This window comes from Camelina sativa, chromosome 16, assembly GCF_030686135.1.
Source record: "Camelina sativa cultivar CO46 ecotype springtype chromosome 16, ASM3068613v1".
Taxonomy (NCBI): domain Eukaryota; kingdom Viridiplantae; phylum Streptophyta; class Magnoliopsida; order Brassicales; family Brassicaceae; genus Camelina; species Camelina sativa.
Window position 1 is genome coordinate 17,523,236 of NC_141895.1, and position 16,762 is coordinate 17,539,997.

General features: G+C 35.2%; 2 protein-coding genes across 5 annotated transcripts; both read right to left on the minus strand.

The window, feature by feature from the left end:
* Positions 1-8,799: 8,799 nt before the first annotated feature.
* Positions 8,800-10,429, minus strand: LOC104750518 (cyclin-B1-2). Its single transcript, XM_010472322.3, has 4 exons — positions 10,167-10,429; positions 9,741-9,841; positions 9,376-9,473; positions 8,800-9,058 (listed from the first exon to the last, which is right to left on the minus strand). Exons 1-4 carry the CDS (start codon positions 10,290-10,292, stop codon positions 8,958-8,960), a joined length of 426 nt encoding a protein of 141 aa, XP_010470624.1. The 5' UTR covers positions 10,293-10,429; the 3' UTR covers positions 8,800-8,957.
* Positions 10,430-12,064: 1,635 nt separating this feature from the next.
* Positions 12,065-13,772, minus strand: LOC104750519 (transcription factor TCP1-like). 4 transcript variants are annotated; one of them, XM_087493260.1, is made up of 4 exons: positions 13,577-13,772; positions 13,201-13,354; positions 12,345-13,134; positions 12,065-12,243 (listed from the first exon to the last, which is right to left on the minus strand). In XM_087493260.1, exons 2-4 carry the CDS (start codon positions 13,336-13,338, stop codon positions 12,233-12,235), a joined length of 939 nt encoding a protein of 312 aa, XP_087349386.1. In that variant the 5' UTR covers positions 13,339-13,354; positions 13,577-13,772; the 3' UTR covers positions 12,065-12,232. The 4 variants fall into 4 exon arrangements, with proteins under 4 accessions (XP_087349386.1, XP_087349385.1, XP_087349384.1 ...); XM_087493259.1 differs by having other exon boundaries at positions 13,526-13,690; XM_087493258.1 differs by having other exon boundaries at positions 12,345-13,354; positions 13,577-13,770.
* Between the last annotated feature and the right edge of the window lie 2,990 nt (positions 13,773-16,762).

The window sequence follows — 16,762 nt, forward strand, 5'->3', positions numbered from 1 at the left end:
GCCGTGGAGTCGGTAGCACATGAGTCCTTGGCTGAGTGTTTATCGAGATTCGAGGACGAATCTATTTTGGTGGGGGAGAATTGTAACGCCCGCTAACCAAAACGTAGCGTTTTGGGGGTGGGTTTCGATCAACACTCATGGTTGTGTCGGTCGACACCACTTATTCTGGTTTGACCATATCGATTTAATTATCGATTTGAACCAGTTAGGTTTAGGAAAAACCATTGGACCGGATTATATAAGGGAATTGTTGACCAGAAGGGTTTTGGGAGTATTATTTAGTCTACCGCTTTGTGTTTTTTTTGAGAGAAGAAGGAGAGAAACTGTTCTTGAGGTTTTAGAGAGATTTTGTGAGATTTGAAGGTGTTTTTGGAGAGATCTTGCTGTGAGAGTGAAGATCCAAGGCTAGGAACGTGGTGGGAAGGTTTCTGTGGTGTTAGCTTCGTCTTTTGGGCTTAGATCTCTCTGTTGGCTAAGGTGAGTGCATGATCATGGCTTATCTAAGCTAAGATCTCTGTTTCTGTGATATTGTGTGTTGTTTGGTTGTTTTGTTTTGGTTGTTTGTGAGTTTTTCGTATCTCCTGAGGCTTGGATTCGTTCCTGGGATTGTGTGGGACGAAGAGGAGAAGTTTGGAGGCGAGATTCGGAGGTTCCGTTCGAAGGAAATCACTGCTCGACAGAGGTGTCGGTCGACATTAATGTGGTGTCGGTTGACACCAACGCGAGGACGGCTCGGAAACTTGGCGAGTGCCGGTTGACACCATGTGGAGGTGTCGGTCGACACCATTGGGGTTTTGGGGGTGTCGAGCAGGTGTCGGTCGACACCCAAGTGGTTTTGGTCGACACCAGATGTCCAGTGTCGGTTGACACCTTCTGGTATTGGTCGACACCCTCTGACAGTAACCGGATCGTGTCGGGTCACTTATGCATGTTCCCGGTTTGTCTTATTGTTGTTGTTTGTGGCATGAGAGATCTTATTGTTTGTGTGTATAGCCCAATAGATGGGAGGATTGCCTCACTGAGTATTTATCAAATACTCATGCATCACAATTTGTGTTTGTGGTGCAGGTAAAGGCAAAGTGTGATCGTGGAATCAAGGCAATGAAGAGGAAGATGTTCTAGGGACTCGATTGTATGTTGTCTGGCATTGCTAGGTTGCTAGAGTTGGGTCATTAGAAACATTGCTAGGTTGCTGGTTCTATGTTTTCTGTTGGTTGAAATTATTGAAGATTGGTTTTGTTATTGCCAATCTGCTCCGGGAAGTAATCGTTTGGTTGTTGTATATTTTATCAGTCTGGGTTTTTTCCCCTTAGTTTACCTCTTTTGGTTTTAGCCTCCGGGAGTGTTTTTGTACTCGCCGGCTTAAGTCTCCAGAAGGATTGATTTCCTTGCCAGCCTTTGTATTTTACCTTGAAGTTTATCAATGAATCATTGAGACGAAAAAAAAAAAAGATTAGATTAGAAATGACATCTAGTATTTTTTTAAAACTAGCACTATATGAAGGATAATCAAGTCAAATAAAATTATTATAGGTAAATTTTTTATTTAGAATCGATATTTTGTTTATGTAAAACAATATATATATATATATATCACTTTTTATTTTATTCAAATTTGTATTCATTTTATGTAATAATACGTTTTACTTGTTAAATATTTATAAAAGGTGATGGTGAAATTTTTGATACAATGTAACCATTAATGGCAATATGATTTTTTTTGCTATTAGAAATCAAAGTCATATCTTTTATGTTTAACGTTATTATTCACAGAGATGAAAATTATTAAAAAAAATTAGTCTTTAACAATATATAATAATCTCCAATTAATAACAAAGATGCAATACAAAAATGTAAATTATGCTGACATACTATATATTATACTTCTTTATAAAACAACAAACTAAATTCATTTTTTTAAAAATTAATAATTTCTCTTGGTGTATTAAAAGTATTAAAAGTATTAAAACTCTAAGATATAGTTGTATATAAAATGCCAAGAAGTATAATATACATTAAAAAATATAATTACTTTTTATTATTTTAAAGAATATGTTTTTGTTTTTTTAATGTAAATATATGAGTATTTTTACCAATTAAAGTAGACACTAGATTTTATATGTTAATTTTGAAATATTAATAAAATTATGTTAGGAAAAGAGGTGGAAGTTATTTAATTTGGAAAATAACAAATTGTTTAATTTATTTTTAAATAAAATATAAAATGGATTGAATTGTAAATAATATTAACTAATGAGGACAAATTGCAAAAATGTGTGTGGAGCTCTCTGTCGATAACACCTCAGCTTTTTTCACAAAATGCTTCCTTATTAATATATAGGTGATACCATATTTAATTGAGATTCAATTACTTTTTGTTTTTTCTTAATCGAGTTTAAGTTGAATATAATTAGTGTGACAAATAACATATAATTTCAAAACTTCAGAGGGGAATAATTTCATAAGTTTACCAAACAACAAGCAGTGATGTAAAGGCTAGCGAGTTTTGGTAAGGTTTATGTGATATTCGGGCTGCTATTGGAGATGTGATTCTAAATCCATATAGAATTGTAAATTCTAAAAATCAAAACACATGTATATTGAAATAACATGTTTTATACTTGAATTTGAATTCTTCTATTTTACACTTTTAAATCCATTCAAAACATAATATGAATTTTGAAATCCAAAAACAAATCATTAAATGAATAATATGAGATTTTAACAAGTATTTGTAAATCATATAACCAATAACACATAATTTTGATAAATATTTTAAAATCAATGATTGAATAACAAATGATTTTTGTTTGGATTTCTAAATCCATTAAAATCATAGAACGAATAACCCACTTTGCCACAAAAAAAAGGAAAAAAAAAGAACCAATAATTTACTCTAAATTGAATTGCATTTCATATAATAATTCTCAATTTATTTTTTATTTTACTTATAAATGTTTCCTTTCCATTAGTATAGAAGTAACTATAGATACATCAAAGTTAGATCGGTTAATTCAACGCTATTGCTAGCCTACAAACTTGAAATTTTTATGAAGACGCAAATAAAGATGATAAAGTAAGTGGGTCGTTTGGCTGCCGCCGTCTTTCTCCCACATTTTTATTAGACTCTCACCTCCACAAAATTTTGCAATAAATATAGATGTCATTTTAGGATGACCACTATAAGACGTGGATAATTTTAGATGTTTTCCTTTTTGAAAGCAAAAATGAAAATGAATAAATTTGGTAATAAATAAACAGAAACTAGACAATCTTTTTTTTTTTCAGAATTTTTTGTTAGTCATTTTGATTATTCACATTTAAAAACGATTGAACATGTTGGTTATAGTGGTGGTTTGCACTTTTTTATAATAATAATAATAATATTTCTATTTTATTTGAGTCTAATCGAATTATTGATGTGGAAGTCACTTACAAAGGCAAACCAATTTATCTTTCCTTTATTTATGGTGATCCGGTTCCAAAGAACCGTGACATAGTTTGGGAACGGTTAACAAGAATCGGGTTGAATAGAGATGCTCCATGGTTTTTAATTGGAGACTTTAATGAGTTAAAAGGAAATCATGAGAAATGAGATGGTACTTTGCGTCATGCCTCTTCTTTTGTCCCTTTTAATACAATGATCCGACATTGTGGCTTACTCGAGTTTCCTGCTTTTGGAGATAGTCTCTCTTGGAGAGGGTGGCGGGATAAGAAGCCGATACGGTGTCGCTTGGATCGGGCCTTGGCGAATGAGGAGTGGCATGATTTGTTTAAAGACTCCTTTATGGACTATTTACCAATGATTGCATCGGATCACAAACCCGTGTTAGCGGTTATTGAGGATAAAAGTCGACGAGGTCGGGGTGGTTTTCGATTTGATAGACGGTGGTTGGATAAGGAGGGTTTCTTTGATGCGGTTGCTGAGGGCTGGGAGGGTCCGACGGGGGCTGATACCTCTTCCTCTCTGGTAGACAAAATTGCCAAATGTCGTCGTGCTATCACTCGGTGGAGGAAAGAACAATTACCCTTTGGGCGGGAGACAATTGATGATATTAAGACCAAATTAGCGATAGCTCAGGAAGATGATGCAACCTCGGTTGATGAGCTGGTAGAGCTTATAGGGACGAGGAGGTGTATTGGTATCAGAAACGCAGAAGTCGGTGGATGCGCCTTGGGGACCAGAATACCGGTTATTTTCATGCTCAAACAAAGCAAAGACGTGTTCGGAACCGGATTGTTGGTCTCCATGATCAGCACAGTATTTGGATGACGGAAGAGAGAGATATCCAACATATTGTGGTTTCTTATTTTCAGGACCTTTTTACATCCTCGGAACCTTTGGATTTTGAGGAAATGTTAGATGAGATTCAACCATCTATTTCGTTAGAGACAAATGAGTTTTTAACTCAAGAGGTTACAGAACTTGAGATTAAACAGGCACTTTTCATGATGCATCCGGACAAGGCTCCAGGCCCAGATGGGATGACTGCACTTTTTTACCAAAAGGCATGGGCTACGGTTAAAGCAGATCTAGTGCTTTTGGTCATTTCTTTCCTGAGGAATGGGGATTTTGATAAGAGGCTTAATGTGACAAATATATGTCTCATCCCAAAGGTGGACAAGCCAACAAGGATGACAGAGTTACGACCTATTAGTCTATGCAACGTTGGTTATAAAATCATATCAAAGGTTCTGTCCCAGCGACTTTGCACTGTTTTACCATCTCTCGTCTTGGAAACACAATCGACATTTGTAGAGGGTCGTCTAAGTTTAGATAATATATTGATTGCCCAAGAAATGTTTCACGACCTACGAACAAATCCCTCTTGTAAGGGGAAGTTCATGGCTATTAAAACGTATATGAGTAAGGCCTACGACCAGGTTGAATGGTCTTTCATAGAACATTTACTCAGGCAGTTTGGTTTTGTGAGAGGTGGATAACATGTGTTATGTGCTGTGTCAAGTCGGTTCAATACAAGTTTTTACTTAATGGGCAAGCATATGGGTCTATTATTCCCTGTAGGGGTCTGCGCCAAGGGGACCCTCTATCCCCTTACCTTTTTATTCTTTGTACGGAGGTGCTTATTGCACATTTTTGGAAAGCAGAACAATTGAAACTCCTTACCGGCATCAAGGTTTCGACTGCTAGTCCTGCTATCTCACATCTCTTATTTGCGGATGATAGTCTCTTTTTCTGTTGGACCAGAAAGGAGCAATGTGATGTGGTTTTGGGGATCCTGAGGAGGTATGAACGAGTTTCTGGCCAACAGATCAATTTTCAGAAGTCTTCCGTCCAGTTTGGCCATACAGTGGATTTTGGGATTAGGGAAGAATTAAAAGGGGTTCTGGGGATCACAAATTTGGGTGGCATGGCTTCTTATTTAGGTATCCCGGAAAGCCTGGGTGGGGCAAAAATAAAAATTTTCTCTTTTTTCCAGGACAAATTGCAAGCCCGGGCAAGCGGGTGGCCGGCTAGGCTTTTATCAAAAGGGGGCAAGGAGGTAATGATTAAGTCTGTTGCTATGGTTGTCCCTACTTTCGTGATGTCCTGCTTCCGCTTACCTAAGACGGTTACGCGGAAGTTAACCAGTGCAATTTCTAATTTTTGGTGGAGCTCATCGGGGCAATCACGAGGGCTTCATTGGGTGTCATGGGATAAACTTTGTAGTGGTAAGGATGTCGAGGGTTTTGGTTTCCGATGCTTGGATGATTATAATACTGCTCTACTGGCAAAGCAGCTCTGGCGTTTGACCACGGTACCGAAATCGCTTTTTGCACGGGTTTTTAAAGGACGATATTATCGGCATTCTGATCCCTTGGATCCAATTAAATCTTACTCGCCATCCTATGGGTGGCGGAGTATAATTTTTGCTCGCTCTCTGGTTAATAAAGGACTTATTACACGGGTAGGATCTGGGGTTTCCATCTCTGCATGGACTGACCCTTGGATCCCTGCTTAATCCCCGAGACCAGCATTGAGTACAGGATCGCCTTCTGATCCTCTGCTTCGAGTTGCAAATTTCATTGAGAGGAGTTCTAATTCCTTGGATATGGCTCAGCTTACGGCTACGTTTGTACCGGAAGATGTTGCTATAATTTCTGCCTTACCGTTGCGGCAACCGGATAAGCCGGATTTGCCGGGATAGCACTTTACTAAGTGTGGTCAAGATTCGGTTAAATCAGGATATCACTGTCTGCGTCCTCAACGGACGGTCTCCTCTAGGTAGAACGCTTTTGGGCCGGATATTACACCTCTTCAGGCCTTTGTGTGGAAAATTAGGTGCCCACCAAAACTTCGTCATTTCATATGGCAAGTTCTTTCGGGTTGTGTGGCGAGTACAGCTAATCTACGAAAACATGGGATGACTTGTGATGCCATGTGCGGTCTCTGTGGTTCCAGAGGAGACAATTAATCATACCCTCTTCGAATGTCCGCCTGTTAGACAGGTTTGGGCTATGTCGCAGTTCCCGACAGCCTTGGGGGGTTTTCCATCGGCTTCAATTTTCATAAACATGGATTTTCTTTTTGGCGATTTACAAATGTTCCGACAGAGGAATTTTTTCCCTGGATCCTATGGTATATATGGAAAGCGCGTAATGATAAACTTTTCAGTAATCTGGATTCCAATCCCCTAGCCATTTTGCGGCTAGCGGAGGATGAGGCAAAAGCATGGGCTTTGGCTCAAACAGAGGACATAGTGGTCCCATCGACTATTCCTATCGAGGTTGTTCCCCGGGGAAGTAAGGGTTTCGGGGTTCCTAGTTCTTTGGCTAGTTATATTTGTTTTGTATATGGTTCCTGGAAAGCAACAGACCGTTATGCAGGAAGAGGGTGGTTCTGCACGTCGCCATATGGTGACGTTCCCACAATGGGAGCTTCCAATATTCGCCGTAGTCTGACTCCCATTCATACTGAGATTGAGGCCATTGTCTGGGCTATGCGATGTATGATTTGGGCGATAACCAATCTGTTGTTTTTCTCACCGACTGCTCAGACTTAGTGAAAATGGTGTCTTCGTCTTCCGAGTGGCCAGTTTTTACACCTCTATTTGGAGGACATCCAGGCGGATAAGGAGGAGTTTGCCTCTTTCTCATTAGTCTACATCCCGCGTTCACAGAATGGTAAAGCGGATAATTTTGCGCTTCACGTTCGTATAGTTCCGCATCTAGTTACTTATATAAACAATGTTTATTCGTATTGACTTACTTGAGCCAATCTTGTATCTGTTGTCAAAAAAAATAGAACTGAAAAAAGGGTTCAATATTGGTGATAAATTGCGATAAAATAGTAAGCATGATAAGAAATTAAGGAGAAGTAATGGAGTGTTAGTGGGCCTACGTGAGAAGAACGTTCGAGTTAAAAGAGTCATGATGGAGGAGGGGGGGCCTCTTACATTATGCAATCGTGTTTGTGACCGTTGCTTATATTCTTTTCTTTACTTCTTTGGGAATCAATTTTTTTTAATTGCAAAAAAAAAAAAGACGTTAGCAAAAAGCATCTTTTTTAAATGGAGAAATTAATAATCAAATATTTTGGGAATCCAATTTTGTCAGCTGAATGAAGAAAAGTAGAAACATGTTTCCGTATCTTTCCCTCTAAGAAATCACCGGTTGAGTTGAGAAGAGTTTTCCTCTAAGTTACTCTCATAAAAAATACAATAGAACCTTTATAAATTAATAAGAGTTTTCCTCTAAGTTACTCTCATAAAAAATACAATAGAACCTTTATAAATTAATAAGGTGAGGGCATAAAATATTATTAATTTGTAGAGGTTTTAATTTATCGATAAATTAATAATTATTAATTTATCGATAAATTAATAAAATATTAATTAATAAAAGAATTTTTTATTAGAAATTTAGAGTTTAGAAGAAATTGCTGCTACTATTTTTCAAGGTGGTGATGAAATTGAAGAAGATATGACGGTAGCTTTAGAACCAGTTACACGTAAAGAAACAATTATCGCGTCAAGAACTTTCTACAATTTTTGGATGCGATTTGAGAAGACAAAACCAAAATTTTTTGATGCAGTCAGAAAGATTAGAGATGCTCTCCAACAAGAATGCAAATTCAAGAACAACCAAAAAACAATAGATTGATATTTTACTAGATTTTCTTAGATATATATATATATATATTAGTTTATTTAATTATTAATTTATGATATTGATGAAACTTTATTTTTACATGAAATTTTTAAAAAAGTTTTCATGCTCGCTCCAAATAGTAAAATGGAAAAAAGATGAAATGAGATAAACTATGAATGAGATAATGATGTGAAGAATTGTAAAAATTTGACTCGGTTAATAAAAAAAATGCAAAAAGAATCCGTCTTAACAAGTCTCACCGGATTGAACTGAGAGGGATTCAAGTGAGAAACCGAGAGGAATATAAAATAATGAAATTGATATTTTGTATTTTCATTTTCTTCTCTATGTTTTTTTTTTTGGCTTGAAAGTTAGTATAACATTTTCAGAGAAATGACTAGAGTTTTTTTTCACGAGTTAGATGAAGAAGCTCGTCGAGACAACTCCAATCCGAAACCACAAACTCAAAGGCACGAAAGAGGGTCATCAGTCATCAGAGTTGCTGAGTTGGTATTGGTATTCCTTGTATCGGTATTCGGTAGGACGGGTTTACTATAGCCAGAGATGAAGGAAAGCCCACCAGAACGCCTCTGATTTGGAGAGTTCAAGTTCATAATCTTTTTTTTTTTTTAAGTTCCTCTCGATATATCTCAATCCCATATTTTCTCAGTTCAGTTACTAGTTGATTGGCTGTGGAAAAACATGACATACTATAGAACTGATCATGTTGTCTCATCTGATTTCAAACTTGGGTCAAGAGAGAATATAAGGTCTATGGTTGAAAAAAGTTCATACACGATCTCACTTGATTCCATGATTCAAAAGCTAAAACATAGCAACCAATAAAAACCACCCATGATGTCACCTTACATGAAACTTGGGTCAACAGGGCCCTTTGAGATGCCAAGACGAACTTCCATCCCGTGGTGAAAGTCTACAGGCTTGAATGTCTCGGATTCACGAGGATCTGCAAGGGAAGAAGATTACTAGAGTCAGATGAGCGATACCAAGTTTAAAATCAATATGTTTGGACCCTTCATAAAAAAAAAAATCTAGCCAATTGGTGTTAAGAGAAGCATACTAATGAACTATAGAAATACTAGCAATATGATGCTATGAAGAAAGTTCAGTATCTTGTAAGCAGCAAAGAAGTCACATCGAATGAATTTTATCGAATTGTTTTCTCCTAGCGCATACTTGAATAACATCAATTTGGTGTCCACTGATCTAAACAAGTGAATGTAGAGCATTGACACACACATAATAGGAGTAAAGGACAATTACCATTCAAGTAATCCTCAAAACCAAAGTCATCCACGGCTCCTGTGTAAACTTCTAAACCGAGCATTGACGATGGAATTGGTCCAGGAGGTCTCTGAAACCTAAATATATAAGAGAAAATAAAAAGATAGAATGAGAACAGTACAACCATATGTTACTTTTCAGAGTACTATTAACAAACCAGCAGATCATTCAGCAAACACTTTTAAAACCCTATGCTCCCCCAAAACACACATAGATAGTTTCAAGTAACAGACAAAGAAAGAACTTAAATACTTTTACATCACTAGCTTCCCAACGCATTGATTCACACATAGCTAAACAACAGTCTGATCTATCAGTGTTCCAGCATCAACAAAAACACATACCGTGAGAGGATTTGCCTATCCATATCCATCTTCAATGGAAGTGCAGTCCCATAGGTATGTCCAATGACCATCCTCTTCATTGTCTCTCTCGATTTCTTTTCCTGTGATGGATCAAAAGAGACTCAAGATGAACAAAACCCTAACAAATTTTTATAAAACCTGTAAGATTGCAATTTATACTCAAGAAATCTCTAATTAAACCCCAAAATAGCGAATTGCAAAAGCAAAGTAATCAACTAATTTAGGCGATAGAAGAGAGATTACAGGATCCAAATCAAACCACAACTAAGTTCCTTTCTTAAGCTAATTTTCTCACTTTCCCAAGAGAAAACAAACAGATCGATATAGAATCGATTTCAACCCTAAGGAACAAAGTAAAAAAAAAAAAAAAAAAAAAAAAACTCAATCGGGGAAGAGAGTGTTTACAGATTCGTAAGAGGATTCGAGTGGGTGAGATCCGATGATGTCGCTCTTAACGCCGTGGAGACCAAATCTAAGAGCATCATTCTTAACACCACCGATCTCATGAGCTATCTTCTTCTGAGACTCCATTTTTTTCCTTTCTTACTTCCTTCTTCGTTCTTCTTCTTCTCTTCCTCTTGCTTTCTTCTTCTTGTAGCTTCCTCTGCGGCTTTTGCAACAAGAAAAGTATGGAAAAAAATAAAGACGAAGTTTGATATAATGGGCTCTCATGAGTAAACCCACATGTAAGGCCCATTAAGATTATATTAATGCTCGTTTATGTTGGCTAACGATTTTTTTTTTTTTTTTGTCGGCGGCTAACGATTAGTTTCTGTGTGTGTTGTTGTTGTTGTTAAAGGGCTGATATGAGTTTGTTAAAGATTATTTTCACAGTAATAAGTTAACTTTTTTTTTTTTTTTTTTTTTTTTTTTTTTGTAATAACTTTTTTTACAAGATGGTATAAAATGTAAAACCGGTAAATATTTTACGGTAACAAGAGAGATCCACCCCTTAAAGACTGGGAAGCAGTGAAGGTCATGTTGAAAAGATGTTATGTGAATATTAAAATTAAGCTATTCCGGCGAGTTTACTTCATAGGATCTGACAAATGAAATTTTATATAATAAATTTTTACTTTTCACTTTGCTACAAAATCTTGAAGGCAAATCACTTTCCCAGTCAGTAATGTTGATTAAATATTGTAGATTATTCATAGGTACTTAACTAATCCAGAGCGACCTAGGCAAAGTCTACATATTAATGTCAGTACACTTCTTACATGCTTTGAAGAAGAACAGAACAAAAAATGATAAAACAATGAGGCAAGTCTAGATAGATAATATACAAAGGTCAGTACAGTTCTTACTTAAACTGAAATAGAAGACGTGAGGATAAACAACAAAAACGAAATGAAAAAGCAAGACGAAAGCAAAATTTGAGACTCCTAACAAATATATTATATTATCAATAGAGGTGGTAATCAGAAAGTAAAAAAGTATCATTCATATATGTTCTTTATTTTTTTCTTGAACAACATTCAAATCTATTAAAGTCCCTGTTGAGATTAGATTGCTTCCAAGGTTAGGAACCAACGTTTTATCTTTAAACTTAAATATTCACCACTCTAAGATGTTAGCTAGAGTCATTTTCATTTAAATACGGGTATACTCGAAACTTTTAGCCATGTATGGATGAAAAATATGAAATTATCAAATCCTCGTTTATGTATTATATCTTAGATATCTAATGGTTTTTCTAGTCATTCATTTATACAAACCCAGTTACCGATTAATATGTGTCAGAGTAATCGAGCAACTATAGGTTGGATCAATATCGGTTCATGCCAGCGTGTTTTTGGACCATACTCAACTTTCCATGAACCAGTTCAATAAATTGACAATGGCTAAATTGATCTATTCAGTTGATATATTATCTAAGGGAATATCTAATTAGTAGCTACAATTAGTTCACTTCCAAATATTGAATTTTCTTTCAGTAATTCTCAAAATTAAATACGAGTTCTTTGACATCTTGAGGCAGACGAGTTTTAAACTACCAAGAACTTACAACCCTCTTTTCCAAAAAGCCAAACTTTAGTCCCCATACACTAATGTTCAGTTTCACTTTTTTTTTTTTTTTGTCAAACATGTTCAGTTTCACTTCAGTTTGCAATGTAATTAATCAAGCATTACACATGTGTACATATAGTTTCTGGATGATCATAGTCCATCTCTTTGTTCTCTCTTTTACTTTTTCCTCAATATTTCATCATAACGCATATTCGTTTTGTGGCTCTTAATAGAATTTAAGGTTAGAGGAACAACTCTAAAATGGGAACAATACCACTTGTACACTTACGGAATTTACAAAAATATATATAATTGATCACTGGCTGAGAAGATAAAATAACATATGTATTTTACAAATAACACATATATAACTACAGAATTAATATACATTCAAGAGGAATGAAGTATTATTCTGGCTTACATGTTTAAATTTGATGCCCAGTCCTTGGAAAATATCAAGATTATGGGAGCCCTGCCAGAAGAAAAAGAGAAAGAAACACACGTCATCAAATGCATAAACATATGAATCATAATAATTTAGGCAAGAACCGGATCTTGAACTCCAAACTGTACCTCCGGGGAAACTGGTGTCGGTGACTGCACAAAAGGTTTGGTCAACAAAAGGGTTTTGCTCATAATTATAATCCAAAAGAGGCAGATCAATGGTACTATAGTTGCTGCTTGAACCCTGATCTATTAACATAAATGCTCCAGTATCTTGATTGTAACTTTGATCCATATTGGTCGGCATGTTAATCTTCATCTTGGTTGAGATAGATTCTTGATTACCAAACTCTCCAATTGTTTCTTTGTAGAAAAAATGTGTCATTTCTTCTCCTTCGTTAGAGAATATAGACCTCTTGAATAAGTCCAAGGTTTCAGATTGTGTGATATCGGAGATGGTTTCTAGATTATTTCTTGATCCCTTTGATGAGATGTTGCTCAGCTCGTTGTTCTTCTTTCTCTTATCTGCCTTCTTGACCTCGCATACCACTTTTTTCCCGCAAGACTCGGGGCTCGAACCATACACCAAGCTGTTATCGCCATCCTCATCCTCCTCCTCCTCCACCTCTTCTTCTACATCGCCTCTGTTGTCTACAAAATCTTCATTACCATTGTTGAGATTTTTTTCCTGTACAACCTCTTTGATGGCTTTTCTCGATTTTTTGAGCAGCCAGTCTAGCGTTTTGCTGGCTTTATCAAACCCCAACATATCCTGGAGATCAAAGAATTGGCGAGCAACACCAATAGAAAGCCTTACCCTCCTGTCTCTAAGACCTTGTGCCGTGTGAATCTTGCTGTGCCGGTCCTTCTTCACTGCCTTCTTGATTTCTCTCGACAACTCAGGAAGCATGAAACCTTGCTGATTCACAGCATCGTTTGAGTTAAAGGGCATGTAATCAATAAGAGACTTAGGAACTGATGATACCATTTGTCTAGGAGATGCTGTTAACTGTTGGTTGTAAGGATTACGGATGATGTCTTGATGGCTAGGTAGTGAAGAAAGGTAAAACGAGAGAGGGTATACTCCATTGTTACTACCATCATTCTTGGAAGACGACATCATCACCGACCTCAAGAACCTTCAAGAATCAAGAATCAAGAATCAAGAATATGATTTTTTTTTTCTTAGAAACAAAACAATAACTTTCACATCATCAAAAAGAAAGATCAGAGAGAGACAGAGACTAAGCGTACGGTTTCTCACATCAAGAAAAAAAGAAGCTAAAGAGATATTAATGGTGAAAACTAACAAAAATGGTTAAGTGTACGGTGATGAAGACATGATTTTGTAAACTCTTAACTGAAGATCTGCCTGGAAAGATGAATTTTGGGTCTGATATAGAAATATCTCTTCTTCCTTTCTCACTCAATTACAGGTTTAGGGTTTACAACTTTTTTCTAGGGCTTCCAATTCCAGATCTAATATCTAGTTATGAGCTTATATATATTGGGGATATGATGATTGACCTCAAACTCAACTATTTTTAGCATCATCACAGAAATTTACTTTTACTACGTATACATACATATAGTAGCTAGGTACGCGCGTACCTTCGTATGAGTGCTCCGTAAAGGCAAATATCTAATAAACATGGCCCATAACAAGTTTAGAAATGGTCCAAAAACTAATAATTCAACAACAGAAAACGACATCTGAAGGGATTTGCTTCCATTTACATAATAAAAATCAGGCTTTCGAGAGTCAGGATTGAAGGCCATCGATGTTTGTTTATCGAGAGAGAAAAAACAAAAAAAAGGCGATCGATGTTCTTGAATCAGTAATCTCACTGTTTTTTTTCTTTAATCTGGATTTTAGACAAGATCTGCTATTGTTTTGTCCAGCGGGTTTTTAATTTTAAATGATTCAGAAAGAAAGGAAATTGAAAACATAAACATTATAATTATCCCTTTATTTAGGGTTTAGTTAAAAGGAAAAAAAAAAAGCTTTAATGTGACCTGAGTTGTTTTCCCGTACGATTGAAGATGGTGAAAAGATATGTCGTTTTCAAATTTTCTTTTGACGTCCCAATCTATTAGTCAAGGGTTGTTCTTATGACATGGGCACAACCTAATAATATATTGTAACAATAAAAAAACCATTGAAACCATAACAATAGTATTTTAGTAGATTAATTAGGAAATATTAATCTCAATACGCTGGTTTTTTTTTTGTAGGTGAAATCAATACGCTGGTTTTAAAGGATAAAAAGGTTGAGAAATCTTTTTATTTTAATTCAATTTAAGTTAAAAAACATAAAGTTGATTTTTTTTTATAAAGGAAATTAAATAGATATTTTTAATGGTTTTTAACTTTCAAAGTTAAAAAATTTAGGGTTGATGACATGTCCTTGTACAAGTAGGGTTTAGATTTTAGTTTTTGGATTTAGTATTTAATTTTTAGAATTTGGAGTTTTGCATTAGAGTTTATATATACATTTTATGTTGTTTTGTTAATTTATATACTATTTTATATTTTACTTGATTAATTTGTGTTTTGTGGTTTTGTGTAGAACTATCAGAAGTATACACCGGATTGTTAAAACAAGCCATCCACAAACATAAAACTCTAAAAAAAGAATTGAAACTCAGATTGAAAACTTCGACTGAAAACTGGGGAATTGTAGAATAATCTCTCAAAAGGATGACTGATTTGAAAAGTACTAAGTAGCGAATAACAAATTGAGGAATTGTGAACCAAGTGTATTAATTAAGGAGATTAGCATATAGAAAAGAAAGGAAGACATATATAGTGAAGAAAGATTGTGTAGAAACATAGTGAAGTGATCCCAATGTGTGTAAATATAGAACACTTCCTGTAGTTGGATGGAATTAGTTCAAAAAAAAAAAAAAGCTGTAGTTGGATGGAGAAGAGCCTTTTAATGGTGGACTAGTTTTTGAAACTAATTTGTAGCAAACTTAAAATTTTGACAAAAATATATAAATAGCTACAATATTTTCCATAGCTATACAAACTATAAACTGTAGTGGTTGTTGCCTTTTTTGTTTGTTTTTGTTTTACATTGTTTCCTGTTTAATGGAAAAAATCATTTTTTAATTATTTTTTTTCTCTTAAAACTTATGTGGGGTTGTTTATATGAAAGAAAGAAAGATGTATATGTACCTAGATCTCTTATAATCTTCGTTTATTAAGGTGTTGATTGCCATTTGCGAAAGGTAACAATTGCTAGTAATTGGTACCAATCACACAAACCGTTTCCAATCGCTCCCAATCGCTTGAAATTACTTGCTGTAGATGAAAGATTGGAGAATGAGCCTTTTTAACAGTGGACTAGAAACGAGAGAGTATCAATAGAGAGGGGGTGTTGCCTTTTTGTTGTTTTTGTTTTCTTTTATTTCCTATTTAATGGAAAAAATTCATATTTTATTATTATTATTTAGTTAAGTCTCTGCCAATTCAATGTAATAACATGTGGGGATTTTTTTTTTATATAACAAATATGTGGGGTTGTTTATTAAAAAAAAGAAGTACATGCATGTACTAAGGTGTTTAGAGGCATGGGTGCATTTCACCCAAAATCTATAGCTCTTATGCTACTAATTTTATTTCAGATTAATTTATTTTTATTTATTTTTTCTTTTCAGAACAATCATCTTAAGACTTTTGATATTAATTATAAATTTACATCACCAAAAGGTCCAAAAACATTCAAGATTGACATTTGGCTTTTAATGCAAAAAAAAAAAAAAACGATCTCTTCTAAAACCAAACTATTAATTAAGTGAAATCTATTTTTTTTTTCTAAAATCTTTTACAAAATATTGGTGTTATATTTCATAGAATTTGATGGTCATCAATTAAGTAAATGTAATATTGATAACAAAGATGTAAAAGATGACTTCCTTTAATTACATCTTAATGTCGTTTATGAACTCGTCAATTAAATAAATATAATATGTATAACAAACATATACCTTATTATTACGAGGATGAAATTAGGAAGAAAAAAGTGTTTGAGATTATGGATAGAGCCCGATGATCCTTCAAGCGGTGCTTTATTTCTTTATTTGAAAAAAAATCTTGAGACTTCTCTGAACTTACACCAGTCTATCTTGAATTTGTGTGAAATGGAATTGGTGTAGCGGATACGTAACGAGAGTAAATTGAAGATAGTGTGATACTCTAACAGAAACATCACTATCTCCTCAAAATTGAATTTGAGCTACAAGGGATTGTTGCAACAGTTCGAGTGGAATCAAACGGCTCATGATTTGCACATGTTATGGTACATGCCAAAGGAGAAATGTGCTGAGTACAATGAATGTGGGAGGTACGGATATTGTGATCCACTCACTTCGCCAATCTACAATTGCGTCAGAGGTTTCGAGTCGAGATTTGAAAAGGTGACATATGAAAGATGGTTGGGCGGGGTGTGTGAAGAACACCAATCTGAGTTGTGGCAGTGATGAATTTTCTTAAAACAGACCTTGATCAAGTTAGCTGAAACTAGTACAGCCTGTTGCCATTA